At 54.6% G+C, this 22,995-nt stretch overlaps 2 protein-coding genes across 2 annotated transcripts; both read left to right on the forward strand.

Annotated features, from left to right (window-relative positions):
- Window positions 1–2,794: 2,794 nt before the first annotated feature.
- On the forward strand, window positions 2,795–13,461 carry KLHL30 (kelch like family member 30). Its single transcript, XM_080933491.1, has 8 exons — window positions 2,795–2,894; window positions 4,598–5,444; window positions 7,075–7,210; window positions 8,823–8,909; window positions 9,247–9,402; window positions 10,292–10,480; window positions 10,754–10,899; window positions 12,054–13,461. Exons 2-8 carry the CDS (start codon window positions 4,671–4,673, stop codon window positions 12,309–12,311), a joined length of 1,746 nt encoding a protein of 581 aa, XP_080789617.1. The 5' UTR covers window positions 2,795–2,894; window positions 4,598–4,670; the 3' UTR covers window positions 12,312–13,461.
- Window positions 13,462–16,501: 3,040 nt separating this feature from the next.
- ERFE (erythroferrone) lies at window positions 16,502–22,588 on the forward strand (the record flags this gene model as incomplete). Its single annotated transcript, XM_080933226.1, has 8 exons — window positions 16,502–16,669; window positions 18,467–18,589; window positions 19,371–19,473; window positions 20,047–20,306; window positions 20,378–20,486; window positions 20,578–20,668; window positions 21,335–21,413; window positions 22,292–22,588. 8 exons carry the CDS (start codon window positions 16,502–16,504, stop codon window positions 22,388–22,390), a joined length of 1,032 nt encoding a protein of 343 aa, XP_080789352.1. The 3' UTR covers window positions 22,391–22,588.
- Between the last annotated feature and the right edge of the window lie 407 nt (window positions 22,589–22,995).

A 22,995-nucleotide genomic window follows, 5' to 3' on the forward strand; every position in this document is an offset into this window, starting at 1 on the left:
CAGCAAAAGCAAGCGCGCCTCCTCCAAGGCTGGTCTTTCCGGTGTAAGCTGCACCTTTTAAAGATGGTGGCACATTTTAGTTTGGTGAACTCACACTTGGAGTCTATTCTGGGGACATAACTGCACTGCTGATCTTCGTCACCCCAGCATCCAAAATGGAAAATGACCCGAAAGCCCACGAATAGGAGCTGTGCCTGGTGTCACCTCCAGCCTCGGAAGGAAGGTATCTCCCCGTCCAGATGAAATTTAAACCCATGTTTTTAAACCGATCTCCTCAAAGCTCATGATTCAGCATCAAGTGATCAAAACAGTGACTTGCACTAGCTCGGCCATGTGCACACATCACCTCCAGACTCAGGGTGGACAGTCTGTGAGGGGTATTATAATTTGCTGTGATTTTTTTTTTTTTTTTTTTTTTATCATCCTAGGCCTCTTTTAAAGGTGCAGATCTTGGAAGAAACCTGTGATTTTGAGCCCCTAGTAGTAAGAGCAACATAAACTCCATTTGTCTCTATTTAAGGACCCCTCCCAAAGAACAGCCTGGGGATACCACAGAAATGGGGAAATCCCTCAGAATGGGTCATCTGGGCAGCCTTGTCTCATCCTACGATTAAATGTTCATGGCATAAAAATGCAGACCGCTGATCACCTGTGACCAGTGAAATTTTACATCACCTAATCCTAGAGAGTTTCCCCCAGTGCCTCTGTCTGGGGTCGCCACTTCAAAAAATGCTTGACTCCGCATGCTGGCTGTTTCTACAAATAACCACTCTTTGTTCTTGTCTACTCTCCGAGTCTGGGGTCTTCCTTTAGCGATTTTCGGACCCTCACACTAGTGTTGTGTCTCCTGCCTGGTCTGTCATCCGATGATACACTGGACTTCTAATGCCCACGTGGTAATGCCCACATGGTCTGCTGGGGACCTGCTGACTCCCTGTGACAGAGCCTGTGTCGCCATTCCCGTCCTCTGCTCTCTTTAGACAGAGCAGGGAGGCACTGACCCTGCACATGGGTGTTAAGCAAAGCCTTGACCTTGCTTCAGTACCTTTCCCCTGGTGGCTCTAATGCCTCACAGACAAGGACACCTATGAGGGTCCCCATACCACATGAAGTTAAATATCAAAACCAGAGGGAGCGTCTCACTGTGGTCCAGAAACAGCCCCTGGGGATGAGTGAGAAGGGAGGAACAGAGCCGGGACCCTGCACATGGAAGCTGCCAATGTGAGGGGCCGGGCAGGCCCTGCGGGGCGCTCCCGGGGATGATCAAGTTCTTCCGGGAAGCAAGGCTCTAGTCCTGCTACATGAACTTCCCATCTGCCGTACCAGCCAGGAAGGTGTCATACGTCCAGCATCCTAACAAATTAGCCAACTGCCAGGAGGACTGTCACTCAGGGCCACCTGGGACCCTGTCTGTGAGAACATCACTTCCATCCCTAGTGAACTCCCAAAGCAACACACCAATGACTACTTTACTAAGGCCTGCATGTGAGAAGGAAGGAGGTGCTGATGGTGAAGCCCAGACTGGTCACCCAGGCTGAAGTGTCCCACCTGTGCACTGAGGTGTCCTTCCTGTACACTGCGATATCCCTCCTGTGCAGTGAGATATCCCACCTGTGCACTGAAATATCCCATCTGTGCACTGAGGTGTCCCACCTGTGCACTGAGGTGTCCCATCTGTGCACTGAGGTGTCCCACCTGTGCACTGAGGTGTCCCATCTGTGCACTGAGGTGTCCCACCTGTGCACTGAGGTGTCCCACCTGTGCACTGAGGTGTCCCACCTGTGCACTGAGGTGTCCCATCTGTGCATTAAAGCCCTCTGTGCTGGCCGGTTTTGTGTCAACTTGATATAAGCTGGAGTTATCACAGAGAAAGGAGCCTCCCTTGAGGAAATGCCTCCATGAGATCCAGCTGTAAGGCATTTTCTCAACTAGTGATCAAGGGGGGGAGGGCCCAGCTCATTGTGGGTGGTGCCATCCCTGGGCTGGTAGACCTGGGTTCTATAAGAAAGCAAGCTGAGCAAGTCATGGGAAGCAAGTCAGTAAGTAACATCCCTCTATGGCCTCTGCATCAGCTCCTGCTTCCTGACCTGCTTGAGTTCCAGTTCTGACTTTCTTTGGTGATGAACAGCAATGTGAAATTGTAAGCTGAATGAATTCTTTCCTCCCCAACTTTCTTCTTGGTCATGATGTTTTGTGCAGGAATAGAAACCCTAAGACACCCCCTTACCTGGGAAGCTTGGCTCTCACCCTCCCTCAGTTCCCTGACCCAACCTGACCTTGGGTCACATTAGTAACTTAGCCTCTGTCTGTGAAGTGTGTCCCCATGAACCAAGCACTACGTGAAAGATCGTGAACCTCGGCTGCTTTATTTTTAGACGACCCTGTTTCTTAGCTGCCTGGAGTACTCAGGATGGAGGGAAACACCAGGGCAGCCCAAGGCCAAGGCTCTGTTTATTGCACTGTGAGAATCTCAGTCTCTCTTACCTGCACACGCAGGTGTCAGGGGGCCTGCTCACATGCCAGCACGGGCTCCTGCTGTCTCCACTCTGCATGTGTGGAGACATTCTCAACTCCCCCACCTCAGCCTCACTGCCTAGGATGAGTCAAAGCACCTACTGTCCAATCCAGCGCTCGGGTGACCCAGGCCTCCTGTGTGACATAGACCCTGTGGGCTTTCGGAGGGGACAATCTTCGAAGAGCTGTGACCTCACTCCGTCCCCCACCAACCCCCCTTCCTCCCATACAGAGGCTAAAAATACCCCTAAGTTCCCACGTGGCCTGCCCAGCCCAGCCCAGCCCAGCCCAGCAGCCTCCTCTGTGGCCCTCACTTCAACTTAAGTCCTGCCCTTTGGTCTACGGTCTCAGCAAGGAGTCCTAAGGGAGCCTAGTAACAGGTAAGACTATGGGTTCTACAAGGAGGTAAGTTCTGCTTAGGCTTGGTAGAGTCCTCGACAGGCAAGGGGGTCCTGGGAGCTGGGTGGGCTCAGAGAGAGAAGCCGGACTCTGGGAACGCAGCCAGAGCCACATTAGCAGGGCTGTATTAAAGCCGTTGCTGCTATCCCCTTTCATCCATGAGCAGCCCTGGTAAGATTCCAAGCTCCCCCTTTGCCCTCCAGCCTTTGTAGAACTGCAGGACAGCAGGTGTCCGCAGGTATCTCAGAGCTCCCTTGGAGAGGTGCAGGCCCTGCACAGGCCTGGTTGCACCATTGTAGCTGTGGTCGATAACCGAAGAGCCCAGCAGTGAGAGGAATGCGAGGCCTGCTGTGGGTGTTGCCTTGGGCACAGCCCTCCCTATGTGCCTCAGCGAACATACAGTAACCTCAGCCAGAGGCCTCCCTGAGAGGTTCAACGGGATGGATCCCTGGTGGGGATGAGGCTCTCGATGCCAGCCTTCTGAGTTTCCCTTTGGAGGCCTAAGCCAAGGCTGTCCCTTGAAATTCCTCCTGAGTAGGTCCTTTGGTAGTCCCAGTGCTGTAGGAAGGGGAGGGCATCAGGGTTGGGGGCCTAGGCCTTAAGCTCCTGGCCAGCCTGGTGGCTTGTCAGTTCACTGGATAGCCCTCATCCTTCGATGTCCCTGCTTTCCAGGCACCCACCAGGCTGGGTGAGGCACCCCCAGAGGGCACTACCAAAAGAAAAAAAAATTTTTTTTCTTTTGCAAGGCCTCACTGTGCAATCCAAGCAGACCTTGAACTTGTTAGTAATCCTCCTGCCTCAGCTTTGGGATTGTAGGTGTGCCCACTGTGCCCAGTGACTGTTATCTTTGGCGGTTCTCTTAGGGCCAAATACCAGACAGGCATGCTGTTAGGTCTAGAAGAGGAATCTGCTGACAGGCCACACACTTAACATGATGGGGCGCTGCCCTGGCTATATTTTGAGTTCTGTGGTTTCAAGCCAGGTTCTGAATTTACTCCCCCCCTACCCCACTCCGCAACTTCTGCTTCCTAGCTCTGTGGTCTTGGGCTGATGACTCAAACTCTCTGGGTCAGTTTCTCTGTAAAATACCAGCACTCAGTTGGCAGAGTGGCCGAAAGGCTGAGTGTGAGAACAAGAAGAGGCCTGGGAAGTGGCCATGCTCAGGAGCTTCCCCGGAGGCTGACTCACATCCCCTTCACACTTAGCTTCGCCATCAGAAGCAGGACCAGAGTCAACCCAGCAAACTCATGCAGACAGGCAGTAAAAATCAATGAGGCAGAGTAAAACATCTCCGGAGGCCGGCCCAGCAACATGGCGCCTGACAGAAAAGAAGCCTCGTGGGCTCTTGGAACAGGGAAGTTCTCTAACCTTTGGAGGTTTACACTGTGGAAGATAGAAGGCCCAGGGTTTGTGTTCTCTACATGGTCCTGCATTACCCTAATTACCCGGCCTTGAGTAGTCTCGCTTCCTCAGCTATAAAGTATAAGCGACAGTTGACTTACCCATAGGGCTGAGGACCTGGGATAGAGCAGGATGTGGGGTGCCCACAATGGCGCTCACACTGGCAATACTAGTTGGTGGGCACTCGCCAGGGGTGAGGACGGTTGATGTTCAGACAGTCATAAAATGACTCACAGGTACATGAGACCCTAGCTCTCATGGCGGACCCTGCTTTTCTACTTAGGTCTCCAGGAGAGCCCCAGGAACTACTTCCAGGAAAGAGGGTGGGCTACAAGGGTCTCTGCGTACTCTGCATCATGGTGAGAAATGTAGACGACCTGGACTTCCATCTGCCGTCACACGCTCAAGACATGCTGGAAGGCCTGCAGCGTCTGCGCTCCCTGCCCAAGCTGGCTGATGTCACGCTGCTGGTTGGTGACCAGGAGCTGCCTTGTCACCGCAGCCTTCTGGCACTGAATAGCCCCTACTTCCACGCCATGTTTGCCGGAGACTTTGCTGAGAGCTGTTCGGCACGTGTGGAGCTGAGGGACGAAGAGCCGGCTGCGGTGGGGCAGCTGGTGGACTTCGTGTACACAGGGCAGCTGACTGTCACTCAGACTAACGTGGAGGCACTGACCCGATCTGCCTCACGCCTGCACTTCCCCACTGTACAGAAGGTCTGTGGCCGATACCTCCAGCAGCAGCTAGATGCCACCAACTGCCTGGGCATCTGCGAGTTTGGGGAACAGCAAGGGCTGTTAGGTGTGGCCGCCAAAGCCTGGGCCTTCCTGCGGGAGAACTTTGAGGCAGTGGCCCAAGAGGATGAGTTCTTGCAGCTGCCTAGAGATCGACTGGCCACCTGTCTGGCCAGCGACCTGCTGCAGGTGCAACCAGAGCAGAGTCGGCTCGAGGCCCTGCTGCGATGGGTGCGCCATGACCCCCAGGACCGGGCTGCCCACCTGCCTGAGCTCCTCAGCCTGGTGCACCTGGATGCCGTGCCCAGGCCCTGTGTGCAACAGTTGCTGGCCACAGAGCCATTGATTCAGGAGTCAGAGGCATGTCAGGAGGCCCTGTCCCAGGGCCACAGTGCGGTGAGTGAGAGGACAGGGACTTCCACTTAAGGAGTGGAGGAGACACACCACCCCCCCCCCCCGGCTCCTACTAGAATGGAGAGAGAAGAGTGCCAGCATGCCCCATCTTGGATGGTTCCCTCCTGAGGGCTGGTCCCCTGACAGACCGTCACCAAGTGTGCAATGCTCTGAGGACCAGGGGGAGGAGCCTGGAAGTGTCTCCCTATCTTTAAGAAGCCCATCACTGCCTTGGTGGAAGATGCCTTTAATCTCAGCACGTGGGAAGCAGAGGCAAATGAATCTCTGAGTTGAGGCTAGACTGGTTTACAGAGTGAGTTTTATGTGGCCATGGCTACACAGAGAAAAACCTGTCTCCAAAAACAAAAACAACTACAAAACAAAACAAAAAACAAACACAAAAAAGCAGAACTAGTGCACGGCGGAAAGGCCACCACTGGGAAGATGCTAGGGGTGTCACAGTCTGGCAGGCAGGCAGGACCCCCTGGAGGAGTCCGCATTGGAGCTGGGACTTAGAGGAATTGAAAGGAGGGAGATGAAGGAACCATCCAGGATGATGGATAGAGGTGGGACACGGTGGGACCTGGGAGCTGTCACCAAGTGCTCCTGAGCAGTTCTGACTGAACCCATATGGAATTCCATGCCTGCTCATGGTGGCAGTGAGCTGGCAGTAGGCAGGTCCTAAGAGAGTGACAGGCCTGGTCACCCCAAGGGTACTCCAGAGCACTTGAGAAACCCCTTGGTGACTACTGAGAGGCACAGCTCTCCATGGGGTGGAGGGTGTGGATGGGGTAGGGGGTGTGGGTGGGGTAGGGGGTGTGGGTGGGGTAGGGGATGTGGGTGGGGTAGGGGGTGTGGATGGGGTAGGGAGTGTGGGTGGGGTAGGGGGTGTGGGTGGGGTAGGGGATGTGGGTGGGGTAGGGGGTGTGGATGGGTATGGGGTGTGGATGAAGTGGGGGTGTGGATGAGGTGGGAGATGTGGGTGGGGTAGGGGGTGTGGATGAGGTGGGGGTGTGGATGAAGTGGGGGTGTGGGTGGGGTAAGGGGTGTGGATGAGGTGGGGGTGTGGATGGGGTGGGGGTGTGGATCGAGTAGGGGGTGTGGATGAAGTGGGGGTGTGGGTGGGGTAGGGGATGTGGGTGGGGTAGGGGGTGTGGATGGGGTGGGGGTGTGGATAGGGTGTGGGGATGTGGGTGGGGTAAGAGGTGTGGGTGGGGTAGGGGGTGTGGATAGGGTGTGGGGATGTGGGTGGGGTAGGGGGTGTGGGTGGGGTAGGGGGTGTGGATGGGGTAGGGGGTGTGGGTGGGGTAGGGGGTGTGGATGAGGTAGGGGGTGGATGGGGTAGGGGGTGTGGATGAGGTAGGGGGTGGATGGGGTAGGGGGTGTGGATGAAGTGGGGGTGTGGATGGGGTAAGGGTATGAATGGGGTGGGGTGTGAATGGGGGAGGGGTGTGGACCACTGTGTCCAGCCCATAAAGATATGCACAGGTACTCACAGGTGCATACACATATGTATGGGTGCACACATACCAAAGCCCACCTAGCCTCAAGCAGAGGCACCAAGACAACACATGACCGACCCTTGGGCTGAATCGACAATGGCTAGCCACTCTGGCCTGGCTCCTGTCCACAGAAGCTTCCTGGCCTCCCACAGAAGATGCAGGAGGTGTTGGTGGTCGTAGGAGGACGGGCACTGGAGGAGGACGAGGAGGCTGGTGAGGAACCCAACCCCCACACTGGAAACTTTGCTTTCTACAACACTAAGGCCAGTAAGTACCTGACATGCTTGTCCTGGACATGAGACATGTCCAGTGAGGTGTCCAGTGGAATGGGGGCCCTGCCTCCAGAAGGCTGAATTTTAGACCTTACCTCATGGGGAGGAAGTGGCTCCACCTCTGACTTTTATTAGGACTTGGCGGCTGGGACAAAAGGGCCTAGCCAGACAGAAATGCTAAGGGTGGATGTTCTCCTGGCCCCTCAGTTGCTCTGGTTCTCCTGCCCTGTGCATCCAGCACGGGAACCAAGGCTCTAGGCGAAAATAAGAGGGTGCAAACAGACCAGGAGTAAGAGTTTGGGTTCTGGGTCAGCTCAAAGGGATCCATTTTGGCTCTGGAGCAAGTCATTTAACCTTCCTGGGTGTGTCTTGATTTTCCTCACCTGTGAAATGGGTTTCCATGCTTCCCTCCCATGATTGTAAGGGGGCCTAAGGAAGGGATTGTTGGGTACCCCATAGGCCATCTTCAGGAGAGCTCTTGGGAAAGTACTGATGAGGGCCGGTTGGCTCCAGGGAGGAGGCGGGTCGCCAGCACCACCGCATCAGCTCTGGCGGGCTGGAGGAAGTCCAGGGCCAGCAGTCCAGGTCAGAGGCTTATGGTGGGGATTTGGGGTTGACGTCAGGAGAGAGCAGCTGGCTGGCAACAATGGCCTGCTGATTGCTGGGCCATCCTCATTCTGGGGTGACACAGACATGAATCAGGGGACACTCCGTTCCTACTCATGGTGCCAGGCTCTTGGTTCACCATGAGTCCTAGAATTCTACATGTTCCCAAAGTGTCATAAACAGTCAACAGTCCAGGGGACTTCCCCAGGGCCTGGTCTCCCACAGACACTTGCAAGGAGTCCATTCACAGGATTTGAGTTTCCCACGCCTATGGTCTCACGATGGTTTCTTTCCAAACACACCACGGTGAGAATGGCTTAACAGCCACAGCCGGTGGGTGTGTCCCATGCATCACACATCTCACACCTTTTTAAATTTGTGTTTTACACTTAATTTATATGGGGGGGGGGGGTTGTGTGCCATGATGCACAGGTGGGCGTGGGTTAATCTCCTATCATGTGGTATCTAGGGATTAAACTCAGACTGTCAACTTCCTTGGCAAGTGCCATCTCTCTGGCCCAGTTCAGCCCCATTCTACAGACAGGAAAACTGGGGCTGGGCCTTGTCTAAACCCACACAACCTGCATGCCCAAGGCAGGATTTGGACATCATTCCTCTGCTGCAAGGCTGGAATCTCCTCCTCCATATCTCTTGGCTGCCTTGGAGATGAAGAGAGTCTTGGGATAGATAGATAGATGAATGGGGGAGTGAACGGCCGCTACCTTTGGAGACATCGTTTGTTTAGGGTCGGTGAGCTTCAGGTCAGAGTGACAACACCCTGCAGAACCTGGGCTATGTTTTAGGTCCTTGGGCTACTCTTGTCCGGTCTGGGCCCCAGGTTGGTGCTGTGGGGAACAGAATGAACTGGGTCACCCCAGCTGTCTCTGATCTTACTCTCTGATCTACCCACCAGTTCTGAAAAAGACAGCAGGGCAGGTGAGGGAGCAGGGGCCCTGCAGGAGCACAGCCACTCTGACCCTCTGCCTCTCTCTTCTTCCCAGGGCAGTGGATGGCACTCCCGGACTTCCCCGATTACCACAAGTGGGGTTTCTCCTTGGCAGCGCTCAACAGTGATGTCTACGTCACAGGTGAGTGGCCTAGAGCTCCTAGGGACACCCTGGTCAGCTTGGTAGAACACCAGGCCCTCAAATAAATTCTCCCACCCAAAAGGATTCTGGGAGGTCTACTAAGACCTTCCAGAGCTTTCTACACATCTGAAAGTGAGGCATCTCTCGAGACAGAGACGGGAGGTCAGAAACTCAAGGTCATCCTTGGCTACGTAAGTAAGTTCGAGGCCAGTCTGACTCAAAAACAAGCAAAAACCAAAATAATTTTAAAAGAAATAAGTAAGTTTAAAAACAACAGAGTCCTCTGACAGGTGCTAGGCGCCACCACTGTATATACTGAACTTCTTCTCCGTGACAGGTGGCTCACGGGGCACCAAAACAGACACCTGGTCGACCACTCAAGCCTGGTGCTTCCCGCTGAAGGAAGCTATCTGGAAGCCTGTGGCACCCATGTTGAAGGCCCGCACGAACCATGCCAGTACGGCACTCAATGGGGAGATCTATGCCATCGGTGGTGAGGCCTTCCTCCCTGTCACCATACCCCTTGTTCCTAGAGCCACAGATCCCCACCCCATGTCATGGCTAGATGCTTCCAGGGAGAGCTCTCCACCTTTGGGGGGGTCAATGAGCCCCATGCAGATAGTCTGGCTGGGGCATCCTAGCAAGGAACTAACCAGCCCCTGTTTGTGGAGGACTCAGAGCCTCGGGGCCAGCAGGAATGGTCGCACACACCCGGGAAGTAGGGACTTGGCCCTCGGTTCAGGGTCACTGCAAGCCTCTGAGGTGAATGACCCACAGCGACCTCTGTGTTGCTATCAGCCTCACGCTTCATCATCCAGACAACCCGGTGCCAATTATGAATATTAAAATAAGACTCACGGGCAGCCTGGAAGCCACTTCTAATGTCTAACAGTTGTGGGGGGGGGGGTCTCCTCTTCTCAAAGAATTGCTGTGTTCCTGGGTGTGTGTGACCGGCCAGAAAGCAAAAGAACATGCATGCTCTCAAGTTTCAGGCACCTTGGGGTCCCCAGGGTCTCACAGAAGCTTAGACTAGGAAACATGGACCCCATAAGTTCTCACCATTGGCATATCCTTCCCACTGGGGGCCACCCCTACAGTCTTACGCCTTTCAACCTGTTTGCCCAGAACTGGTCCTAGGGACTAGTGCCCACCCTCTCACCTGCATACCACCTCTTGGTGTGGTCTTGGGTGAGCCCTGCTGCCTATGAACGGGACCCAGGTCACAGAATTCTAAGATCCTACCTCCTCCATTCACCCCCACTCCCTGGGGCTCAAGAGCCATCCTGGCTGCCTCTGAAAACCCAGACCCTAAGCTTTCAGGACCCTCTCCTATCCCTAGACCCCAGTGCCCAACTCCTACCACTTAAGATAGCCTCCCACAGGCACTGCCCTGGATGCAGTCGAAGTAGAACGTTATGATCCCTATACGGACAGCTGGGCTCCTGCCAGTCCAGCCCTCAAGTATGTCAGCAACTTCTCAGCTGCCAGCTGCCAGGGCCGCCTCTACCTGGTGGGCTCCAGTGCCTGCAAGTACAACATGCTGGCTCTCCAGTGCTACAGCCCTGTGACAGGTAGGAAGGTCTCCCTGGCAGCCTGTATTCCTGAGGTGACAAGCTCTAGCGGTTGGGGGAGGGAGCCTATGGTTTCTGGACCTGGCAGAAGAGAACCACGTGGGGGAAACATGGGCTAGACAGATGCAGAGGCTCAGGGGCTCCCAGCAGCCTGTGGGAATGAGGCGGGACAGTGGCCAGGTCAAAGCCCCGTTCCTCCTGCATGCTACACCTCAGTGAGAGGCAGAGGCCTTACCGGACACTGCCCCTGGCTCATTCCACTGTGCCCTGCAGATGCGTGGACTGTCATCGCTTCTCCTTTCTTGCCCAAGTACCTGTCCTCGCCACGTTGTGCGGCTCTCAATGGAGCCCTGTATCTCATTGGTGACAACACTAAGAAGGTCTATGTGTATGATCCGGGGGCCAACCTGTGGCAAAAGGTAAGCCACCCCAGGTCTCCCTCCTTCTGCCCCCTGGTGGAACCTAGCTGGACTCCTGACACCCAGAGATGCTACAGAACAGAGGTGTGTGGAGGAGACCAGAGAGGCCAACAGAACTGAGGCAAGCCTCCGGCTTTCTCTAGAAGATAGGGCAGCCACAGTGTCAGCGGTAATGGGGACAGATGGTGACTGTGGGTCGCTCTCAGGTCTCTTTGCCTTGAGCTCTTGTCTTCATTCTCTGGGATCCAATCCATGCTTAGCACTGAGTGGATAGAAAGGGAGGATCATTTGTTAACCAGGAGGCAGTGAGCATCCCACTCTGTGGGAGAGCAACCAAGCAGGTGGATCCTGCGCTAAGAGTGAGGAATAGCTTTCTTCCCGGTACTATTCCACCTTGCTCCAGTCCTTCAGGCCCAGGAAAGGGTGGGAACTGAGCATGCTCAAATGTCAGCCCAGGGACCCAGAGCCCTGGTATTTCTCCTCAGTTCTAAGCTGGATGTTCTGGGTCAGTCCATCTACCTCGAGATTCTCAGTTCTAGGAGCCTGATGAAATGGGGCCACCCTCTACCCCCAGCCACCAGTCAGCCTGGTGATGGGAGCCCCACTGTGTCCCCTTGCCCACAGTTGCTTTCTTGCTTCCATGTCCCACTGACTGGAAGCCCTGTTGTAGAGGTCAAGCAGGTACAGTGCAAGCCCTGCCAAGATGCTTCTCCCTTGAGCCTCCCGGCTGAGCCACAGATAAGCTGGGCTCTCAGTAGTGCCGGTCCTACTTGGACTTTGTTGAGCCTGTGGGCAGGGCAGCTGCCTGCTGTCACCTTCATGTGGAGGTAACACCAACCTTTTCTGGTCCATCTGTCTGCCCCAAGAGTTGCAAGGCAGTCAAGGCTTAACCCAGACTCCATGGGAGGCAGCTCTGGGCTTAGCCCTCAGCATCCTACTTGGATCCTGTGACTCTAAGGCCTGAAGGAGCCATCCTGTTAGATGTAGGTTGGAGAGAGACTAGGGCCTCACTGGTAAGGAGAATCTGATATAACCACAGTGAGCCGTGGTGAACTCTGGGATTCAGGGTCAGGCGGTGGTTACCAGACCCGCCAAGGGCATCCTTGTTTCTGTCCTCCAGTTGCCCACTGGCCCCTGACAATTATCATCCACAGGTACAGTCTCAGCACAGCCTACATGAGAATGGTGCATTAGTGCCTCTGGGTGACCTGCTGTATGTGACAGGTGGCCGCTGGCAAGGCATGGACGGAGACTACCATGTAGAAATGGAGGCCTATGACACCGTGAGAGACACCTGGGCCCGCCATGGCTCCCTACCCCGTCTCTGGCTCTACCATGGGGCCTCAACCATCTTTCTGGACATCTCCAAGTGGACACAGCCTTTCAGCTCCACTGCCCCTCAGGAGCACTAGGGAGGAGTTCTGGGCTCTGCTCCTCACTGTCCTGCAGAATGACCCCATGCTTGTCCTCTGTCTACTGTGAATCGCTGCCCCATCAAGGGCATGAGCTAGGCTCAGTGTCACATAACGCAGCCCTGGGGCTACCAACTTTGCCACCAGTTGTAAGAATGAGACCCTGAAACTCCGACTCACGTAATGGGGAAGAGAGCTCTGCTGACCCTGAAGACCTCAGAGAAAGAAGCTAAGGGGTCCTGGACTATACTCTCAGAAAAACAGACCACTTGGTGGCAGCTCCTCTTGTTCTACCTGACCATGGTTTGCAGGGAAGCTGTGCAAACGAGGAGTTAAATGGAGTTCCCAGAACACCACCGAGCCAGGGCCTCTAGCTCTGATGCCCACCCTAGAGTTTGCCATGACATGCTCTTTGACCATATCCTCAGCTTCCTTTCTCTTTCTTTCCTCAGATCCCACATTCACCCCACACGAGGTGGCTGGATGAAGGCCAGTTTCTCTCCATCCCTAGCCTCTGTGTGTTGGCACAGTATTTACATAGCTGCCTCTGGGATGAAGGTGGCCCTGCCCCACCACGGGTACCTCTGACACCAGGAAAGCAGCCCCCGAAGAGACACTAGGAAGGCAGGGGATGTGGTACAGGTCAGGAGAGTGAGGCGGTGGAGAATCCTCTAGGAGAGTGGTTCTCAGTCTTCCTAATGCTGTGACCCCTTAATACAGTCCTTCATGGTGTGGTGACCTCTGACCACAAAATTGTCTTCATTGTTATTTCATAGTGATAAGTTTGCTACTGTAAATATCTGATATGCAGGTATCTGATAAATGAGTTAATATCTGATATGCAGGGCATTTCACACCTGACCCCTCACCCTGCTCTGCAGGGATTCTGGGGGTGGCACTTAGGTGTGTCAGAAGCTTGCTTTTGGTGGTCTGCTGAGACGGGGTGGAGCTAACATCTGATGGACTCTCCTGCCAGTCATGATATGATTTGGTGTGACTCAGACCGTAGTCTCATGAGGTCGTGCATTTTTCAGTCTCTACATCTTCTCTGTGTGCCTCTTATCCTCTCTTTGTCCCTTCCCTCTCTTGATTTCCTTTAGACAAGGCACCAGATTTGTAAGCAGACAATCAATAAAGGACTTTCACTGTGTGTAAGTGGCATGCTCTATCTGCTACAGACTGTTGAGGACCTAGACTGCAGATTGGGAGTTGGTCTGGCCAACACCAGCTACTAGCCCACTGAGGCCTTGAGTAGCCCCCAGCTCCCATTACATGCAGATTTCTCTGGGACCAGCCCAGGGGCTCCGAGTGGTTCTTGACACCCCTGGGTTCTGAGGACAGGACTCAAGTCTCTGCCCTGATTTTGCAAGTCTGGATTCACTTTGATTCCAGACCTGACTTCATGCCTGTCTTTGGGACCATTGAACCAACTCAGAGATCAAATAGGGAAGCGGGTAGAGGTGTTACTTCTAAGAGGACAGAACTCAAACCTGGGTTCTAAATGTTCCCATGGTGTTGGGGTTTTGAATGAGAGTTGGCCTCATAGGCTCATATATATTGAATGCTTAGTCATCAGGGAGTAGAACTGTTTGAAAGGATTAGAAGGATTAAGGGGGTGTGGCTTGTTGGAGACAGTATGTTACTAGAGGTGGAATTTAAGGTTTCAAAAGCCCGTCTCCTGCCAGGCCCAGTCTCTTTAAGCCTGCAGATCAGGATGAGTTTCCATGCATGCCATCCCAGGCTGTCCAGTGGTTAGATTGAAAGAGCTGACTTTATCCCTGGACAAGTGTGAGTGGAGGAAATCCTGGAGAAAGACATGGTTCTCAGCTTTGCTGAATTGTGCTTCATCTGGTCATTCTGGGGTCAGTGGCATAATTAATGTTCCAAGAGGAAAGGTCTTCCAGCTAGGGAGCTGGGAGTCTAAGAAATTCTCCAACTGGGGACCAGCTTCATAGGGGACCAACTGGTGGAGGTGAGCTGTGGAGCTAGCAACAATAGGGTATTCTGACCACCAAGAGCTTCCAGGAACCAGTGAAGAGGCAGATGCTGACTCAAGATGGTGCTGAGAGCACAGCTTTAAGTTATGTCTACTGTGTGTGTGTGTGTGTGTGTGTGTGTGTGTGTGTGTGTGTGAAGTTCCTAACTAATTGGGGGCTTGAGTACAGTTTCAGAGGTTTAGTCTCTTAGCACTGTGGAAGTGAGTGGTGTGTCATTCATGGTGCTAGAGCTTATCTGAGAGTGACTTCCTGATCTGCAGGTCTGAGAGACCTGAAACCTCAAAGCTCACCCCCAGTGACACAGGTCCGCCAACAAGGCCACACCTCCTAATGCTTCTAATCCTTTCAAACAGTTCTGCTCCCCAGAGACTAAGTAGTCAATATATATAGCCTATGGGGCCACTCTTACTCAAACTACCACATCCTGGGAGCACTTGGAGAGAGCCCATAAGAGCACTTGAGACCCTACAGAGCTGCTGACTTCAAGACATGGTATGTCCTGGATCTGCTTTTGTTTGGTGACTCCTTGATGCTCCCAAGCTCTGCCCCCCAGTCTCCTCATTTGTATGTTAGGGACAGTCATGTGATCTGAGTACTGGTGGTTCATCCATGTGCAAGGCATAGCAAATGACACCAGGGCTATCTGCAGGTCCTCTGGAGACCACACAGCTAGCCAGCCTCAGGCAGGCTCCCATTGTCTTTGAGTAAAGGGAGATTTCATGCCCATGACTTCATCAGCCCACGGCCTTCCTTTGAAGAAAGAGGGACACAGGGAAAGCTTGGCTCACTGAACTGCCAGGAAGCTGGGTCAAGGCCATGACACGAGGGCCCAGGAATGAGGATCAGATTCCTACCATGCAAGAAGCCATGGAGCAGGTCACTTGTCACCCAGCACTCAGCACTTACACACTCAGAGGCAAGCACCATCCCCAAGGCTTCCACTTCCGAATAAGAGCTGTTGTTCCTTCAAGGTTGGGGACCCCATGTTTAGTGCCCTATGAGCTTTGCTGTGTACCCCTGTCTTCCTGGGGACCTTGTTTTCAAATGGGGCCCTGCAAACATACAGAAGCCTTTCCTGAAAGGCCAGAGTTCTGGGGCCATGCGCCTGAACTGGACTGCGTCATTACCTTGAGTTAGGGCCCAGGAAACCGTGCCAGCACCAGAACTGATTGGACCTGGGCCCTCTGGAAGAACCCATGACATCACTAGGACAGTCCGTTGTTTGGGAAAATAACTACTTTCACATGGCAACAGATCTGGTTGTCAGCGCAGCAGCTGGGGCCCTCGCTGTGAACGGAGTGGGGTCACTTGACATCTTAGGGTCATGCTCCCCAAATCAAGTCCCTTCTTTGGATTCCCTCTTCTAGCCTTTATGGGCACCTGCACTCACATAAATGCTTGAGCACACAATTTAAGACTAAAACAAAGCAAGCAAGCAAACAAAACACCAAAAGAAACACAGGTGTGTTGCTTTAGCTTGAGCCAATGGAATGACAGCAGCCCACGGCAGAGCAGGCCTGCCTCTTTGGAGGAGAGCCACCCAGAGGTGTGCTCAAAACCTTTTAGGGTTTGCCACATCTGTCCTGGTTGAATGCCCCCCGTGGTGGGCAGTGGGCAGTCTGAGCTCCGTCTGCCCCCACACCTGGCTTAGGACATCCGAGGGATCTGTCCCTTTAGTCAGGCCGGGTCAGTTCTCTGTAGCCGCTAGTAGCAGACCCGAGAGGCCCCAGCAGTGCAGATACATCGGGGTAGGGAAGAGCGGGCAAGCCTTACAAGGGCTCCAGGTCCCCCAGCTTGAAAAGGAGGAACCATGAGGGCTGTAATACTCTAATGTACTCAACCTGTCATCAAGGCCTGGAACCAGAATAGAAGGGAGCCTGGGGGCTTAGAAGACGCGCAGAATGGTGAAGTGACTGTCCTTAGAGAAAAGGGGGTCTAAAGAGCCACGGGTGCAGGGTTAGGAGAGGAGACACTGACCCTGGGTTTCAGTAGGGAGCATGCAAGCAGCAAGCAGTGGCGTGCACAGACTGGATCGTGCGCCCGCCTCCTCTCGGGGTGCCCTGGGACTGCAGGGCGCGCCCTAGCCGCGAGGGGGCGACGGCAGTGAGGGCGGCGCGCGCGAGGCGGGGGATTCAAGCGCGTTATAAGGCGCCGACCTGACCAGCAGTGCTCCTTGCTGCCGCCGCCGCCAGCATGGCCTCAACCCGCAGCCCCGTCGGAGCGCGCATGCTGCTCGCCTTCGTCAGCCTGCTCGTCGCCATGGGCCTCGGCGTCCCGGAGTCCGCCGAGCCCGTGGGAACCCACGCCCGCCCGCAGCAGTCCGGGGCCGAGCTGCCCGCCCCGCCAGCCCACAGCCCGCCGGTAAGACATAACCGAGCCCAATATCTTCTTGTCCCGGGAGTCCTGAGACGGTGAGAAGGTGGCACCCCTTTCTACAGTGTCCAACACTGGGGATACGCCACGCCGCTCTCAGGGGCTCAGTGAGACCCAGAGTTAGGTGGATGCGCCCTCTGTATCGTGGCTCTGGCGGCAAAATTCTACTAGGCCAGTGGGAGAAAATGGGAAAGGTGTGAAATGCAGTTAACTTGCTCCTCGTGAAACTGGAAGACTGGTGGGCGAGCAGGGCTCCCAGGACTAGTTCCTTTTTGTTAGATGACTGCGTCTGGGAAAGGAGTGATGTAACCAGGCTCGGCCTCTTCCCTCCCAGGATCTCCACCTGAACTGCTGGGGTGGAGACGCAGGCTGGGGAGGGTGTGGCCAGAGGCCTGGGGAGGGCGGATTGGTGGCCTTCGTTGGAGCGGGTCAGTCCTGTTGGTGAAGGCTCATGAAGAGTTTCGGTCTAGTTGTTCACTCGTGCTGTGGGACCGGCACAAGGAAACCCCAGGCTAGAACTATTCTGTCCTTAGCACCCCAGGGGCCAACAAGACATCCGCTAAGACAGCTGGAGATGGTTACAATCCTGGGCTCCCTCTGCAAAGTGTCCCTGGGTCCTTCCATTGGTCCATTTCTGCCTCACCCAGCTGCCTTCTTCCGTCGGAGTACAAATGTCCCTGTTGTTGGCAGCCTCCCCCAACCCCAGTCAACAGCCTTCAAAACTTTTGAGGTTAAGGCTCAGTTATCGGGATGGGAGCAGAGCGGTGGGGGGGGGGGGGCGGGGGGGGAGGGATAACATCTCAAATGTAAATACAGAATAGTCAATTAAAAAAAAAAAAAAAAAAAACAAACAACACAGTCATCAGGAAGTGGGAAGTAGGCTGAAACTTCCCAGTGGAGTTTTGGCCTTGGACCCTCTTTGGGACTGTCAAGGTGTCACCAGCTTCCTGATAAGCTGAAACCCAGCTCCCACTCCAGCTCCTGGAGCCCTGGACCACTATGTTTTGTTTTGGTTTTTTTTGTTTGTTTTGTTTTGTTTTTTGTTTTTTTGTTTTTGGTGCTGCCCTCAAGCCAACAGTGGTCTGAGTCCATACACAGGCCACCGGTCCCCTGGGAGGGTCAGCGCGCCTGCCCTGACCTGTGATGAAAAGCATGGTTTCCACTGAGGGCATCAGACCAGCAAGCACAGACGCCTACACTGGTTTGGGTAGTCCTGAGGTCCTGGGTCTTTCTATCAGTCACTGAAGTCTGTGCCTGTGAATTCTTCTAAGGCCTCTTGAACCATGGCTTTCAGCTGGTAACCCTACATGGAATCCAGACCATTCGAGGCCCATTGACCTATTTGCCAAAGGCCTCTGTCAAGAAACAAGGCTGCTCTCAGCACTTGGCTCCTTGGACCAGTGCTTCAGAAGTGCTAAGGAAAGGATTCCATGCAGTGGCCTAGAGTCATGACATCTGACCCCTCTGCCCCACTGCTATGGCTATGACCTTTGACTACAGTGGACCTGACTGTGGGGAGGGACCAAAGGCCCTGTTGTCAGCCAGTGTGTACATAGTCACCTCCTAAGCAGTTGTGGGTGCCAGTGACTGCCAAGGACAGTGACACCCAAGGAAGAGCAGGAATACGTATCCCAGAGCACCTGTCCCCGAGCCCCACCCCCACCTTCCTGCAGCCTGGGCTCTCCCCCTCCATGGGCTGGGGATGGGTGGGACACTACTCTGAGAACACAGGTCACAAGGGCCAGGTGCTACCAAGCAAAGCACCGGTGGCTGGCTGTGTTCCAGGAGCCCACCAGTGCACACGCACACAGTGTGGATCCCCGGGATGCTTGGATGCTGTTTGTCAAGCAGAGTGACAAGGGCATCAACAGTAAGAAGAGGAGCAGGTCCAAAGCCAGGAGGCTAAAGGTGAGTAGTTGTGCCCCTTCCCCTCTCGAGCCCCTCCCCCAAGCCCCAACAGGAGATGCCAGAGGGGGGGAAAAAACCACAGAATCAAAGTATGCAGCTGGCCAGAGGGAGGGGGGAGAGGTTTGCCCAACATATGCTTAGGAGTTGGGGTAGCTTCAGGCTGCTGGGATGATACAGAATGGGAACCTCTCAGTATGGCCATGGCCTGTGCAGGAACCTGATGACTGACTCCTGCATTGAGTTCCTCTAAGTAACTCTGAACCAAGGCTGGTCTTCACTGTGTGTTGGGTTTCCCTACTGAGGATCTGCCCAGAATCTGACCACTAGGCCTGAGATGTGTGTGGGGGTGGGGAGGGGGTCCTTCTCTATGCAGAAGCTTGCCTCCTTTTCTTAGGTCCTGACCCAGACCAGTATAAACTCCTTCAGGGGGCCCAGAACCAAGCTCTGGACCAAGTGCAGTGGTGACTTGCTGTTATGTCCCAGGTCATACAAGTCCCCAGAAGCAGCCTAGGGTAGTCCTTTATCTGGGAAGCACATCCGGAGAGGCAGCTGTAGGGTTCTTCTGCATACATAGCCTAGTGTGCCCTGTACGGCCCCCAGTGAGGTCCACAACCGCACAATCCCAACCTTGCCTATTCATTTCCTGCTTGATGACAGAGGAGTGTGAGAACCCTAAGGACCTCCACCAAGGAGGGGAGGGCCCATGGCCAAGATGGGAGCTCTCCTGCCTGCCTCATATACCCTCCCCTCAAATGTTCTTAAAACCTACCTTCCCTTCCAGCTTGGCCTGCCAGGACCCCCAGGGCCACCTGGTCCTCAGGGGCCCCCTGGTCCCTTTATCCCATCTGAGGTTCTGCTGAAGGAGTTCCAGCTGCTGCTGAAAGGTAAGTGTGCCACCCTGTGGGCACATGTTCTGGTAAACCAGCAGGGCATCTCTGGAGGTTAGACTTCAGTACCCAGCAAACACCTGCTATGTTGATTGGCAGCCCTACCTGCCTTGGGGCAGTACTGTGGGAATGTGGCACATAGAACCCTCAGGGGGGAAGGCCTTTTATTGTTCTTCACTGGGGACCAGCCCTGCAGCCGGCTGCTGGGGAGTGACTGTCACTGTCTTCTGTAACTGATTGTACCACGGAGAACTGCTAGGAGCCCTTTCCCTGCTTCCACATCCAGCTCCTTTGGTTTGTTTTGGTTTTAAATGGGCTTCCAGAGGGTGAGGAACCTTTGTGTTTCTTCCAGTGTAGCCACAATAGGTATTTATATACAACTTTACCAAAAATAAGGTATGAGGCTGGAGAACAAGGGTGCTGGGTATGCACCTGCTGCAGCTGTGCTGGATGGTGTGAGGGGGAAGTGGCAGCTGCCGGGTCAGGCAATAAGGTCCTCAGGACCGCCAGACTCAGCCTCCAGGCTCTAAGGCTGGTGAGCAGAGTGGTCTGCTGACCACTTTGTGACAGGGGCAGTACGCCAGCGAGAGAGCACGGACACGGAGCAGTGTTCCAAGGATCTTACTACAGCAGCCGCGGGCAGCCCTTCCCGCGAGCCGGCCTACCAGGAGCTTGAGAGCCAGGACCCAGGGGCCGTGTTGGCACTGCTCGCTGCGACCTTGGCCCAGAGCCCACGGGCACCACGTGTGGAGGCCGCGTTCCACTGTCGCCTGCGCCGGGATGTGCAGGTGGAGCGGCGCGCTCTGCACGAGATCAGAGTCTACTACCTGGTGAGTGGAAACGCAGCTGGCTGGGCGGAGCAGGGAGGGACCTAGGATGACCTCATCCGTGTGCTCCGTAGCCCGAAGTTGAGGGAGCCTTCCTTCGCGGCCCAGGCTTGAACCTGACCAGCGGCCAGTACACCGCACCCGTGGCTGGCTTCTATGCGCTCGCTGCCACTCTGCACGTGGGTGAGGTCCGGGGCATGGCAATGGGAGGGACCGCCCACTGTCCTGGCCCTGCCAGAGTGCATGTGACCACCATGACCTGTCCTCCCCTCAGCACTCACTGAGCAGCCAAGAAAGGGACCACAAAGACCTCGGGACCGTCTGCGGCTGCTGATCTGCATCCAATCTCTCTGCCAGCACAACGCGTGAGTGGGCGCTGCAGCCTGGCCCTTTCTTGTGTAAAGACCCTCCTCCATTTCTACCAATGGAGAATGAGGGTCCTTGACCCCAGCCTACCCTAATCCTCCCATGGACCCATGACACATGCCCTTCCTGATTCTAGGACTCTCGTCCAGAGGACAGGGAGAACCACATCTGTAGGTGCTATGTGGAATTCTATAAGACCTTTTGGGCCACTCTCCCACTCCTTACCTAGTGAATTTGCCCTGGTGACTTTTACTGCTTATTGCTGGCAGTGTCCACCCTGTGTGCCTCATTTGGCATGTAAGAACAGGGACTATGACCCTCTGCCTGGAATGGAGTTCAGGCACAGGGCAGGTGCTCTGCATAGTTGGAGGGAGGTGTGAATCAATTGGGGGGGGGGTGTCTCAAGCTGGCTTAGTACTTCTTCCAATCTATTGGTTTTCTGTGTCACCTGCTACCTCCCATTTCGGTTTCTCTTCGGAGAACCAGGCCTTTCCTGTCTTTCCTCCTGAGGACCCAGGTTCAAGTCCCACCTCCTGGGGATGATGGCTTTGGACCTAGCACTTTACTGCTGATGGTGTTGATCACTGAATGACTGCTGCTCAGTGCACTGAGTGAAGCTGGTGAGACCTGGGGACTGGCTGACCCTCTTTCTGTCTTGGATGCAGCTCCCTGGAGACTGTGATGGGGCTGGAGAATAGCAGTGAGCTCTTCACCATCTCAGTCAACGGTGTCCTCTATCTACAGGTGTGTGGGGCTCTGCTAACCACGTAGGTAGGAGGGTTGGCGAGTGTTGGTAGGTGTTCAGGGCCATTGGCATAGCACAGTCAGATACACCCAAGTTGCTGATGCTGGTTTGAAGAGAGCCAAGCTTCAGGTTCCATTCCCCCTCCAACTCTTGTCTCCCAGCCTGTGTTGGTGGAACAACAGTCTCCCTTTCAGACCCTCCAAGAATTCGATAGTGTGGCAGACAGGTGCTTCCAGCCACCCAGGCCCTCCATGGTCAGGAGGAAGGTGGGCACAGAACTTGACAATTATATTCTATGTGGAACCTCAGTGACAGTCTCTTTTGTCACTGTGGTTTAGATTTACTAGAAAGGAAACAAAGAGGTGTGTGGAGCGCTCATACAGTTGAGCTCCAGGGTGGGTGGCTTGGCTGCAGTGCTGGAACCATGAGCTGCATTGAACTCAGGGGTGCGCACTACCTGTGTCCTCAGAAGTACTTCCCGGGGTAGAGCTCAGTCCTAATTCTGGCAGTTTCCAGGGAATGTGATGCCAAGGACCACATTGGGGCAGCCAGAGCAGAGTAATGCTCATGATGGCGCTGCAGTCCACGGCCTGAGTCAAGCTCTGTGGCAGAGGAAACTGCTGGCTTCTCATACCCTACCTGGGCCCTGAGTAGGAACTTGCTCCCATATACTGAGATGGAAACACTGGAGAGCAATAGAATAAGAGCCAGATGTACTGGGTTTGAGTGTAAGACTCTCCAGCACTGGCTCTGAACTTAGGCCTGGTCTTCTCCCAGGTGGGGCAGAGTAGGCCACAGTATGGTCATTACACATGCTGAGCGCTGCAGGCTCTGCTGCAGGGCCAGACAGATAACTGACACATGCTCTTCCCTGCAGACAGGACACTATGCCTCTGTCTTCTTGGACAATGCCAGTGGCTCTTCCCTCACAGTACGCAGTGGCTCTCACTTCAGTGCTATCCTCCTGGGCCTGTGAGTGGCTGCTTCAGGCTCTTACCCTCACCAAGCAGAGTGGTCAATGTCTACACTGTTAAGTGACAGTTCCCTGTGCAGAAGGAAGGACCTCTGCACACACTGGCCACCGCAGTACCTCTTAGCACAGCCACTGCATTCCTGCAGAGGTGATGAAAAGCAGGCTCTCCCAGAACCAGCAGCAATTTGTGAATATCATAAGCCTGGCTTGGCTCTTCTGGGACCATCCAGCATACTTGGTGGCACTTGCTAAATCCCCAGCTGTAGAGCTGGCATCCTTGTAGCTCTCTATACAGGCTCGAATTCCTTCCTGTGGCCCAGCAAACTCACCAGGCCACTCACTACCTGGAACCAGCTCAGCCTGCAAGGGCAGGGATATAGGGAAATGACTATAGCGCTTAAGACGGATGCCCAGGCCTTCTTGGACCATACATTGTCTACCTGCGTTCCTATCCTGGAGCATTTTCTATGTCTCTGCCTACACTACAGCCTCAGGGACCTAGAGACTTCAGAGCCAGTGATCCTGGGCCTGGCAGCAGTTTCTGCTTCTGGGGTAAGCAAGATGAACTGTAGGCCTCCTGGTGAGCACCCTAACACACTGCAGCTGTA

This window comes from Micromys minutus (assembly GCF_963924665.1).
Source record: "Micromys minutus genome assembly, chromosome: 19".
NCBI lineage: Eukaryota > Metazoa > Chordata > Mammalia > Rodentia > Muridae > Micromys > Micromys minutus.

Coding starts and splice junctions, on each gene's coding strand:
- KLHL30 (XM_080933491.1), top strand. CDS start 4,671: ATGGTGAGAAATGTAGACGACCTGGACTTCCATCTGCCGTCACACGCT. Junction 8,910..9,246: donor CAGTGATGTCTACGTCACAG/GTGAGTGGCCTA, acceptor TCTCCGTGACAG/GTGGCTCACGGGGCACCAAA. Junction 9,403..10,291: donor GGAGATCTATGCCATCGGTG/GTGAGGCCTTCC, acceptor AGCCTCCCACAG/GCACTGCCCTGGATGCAGTC.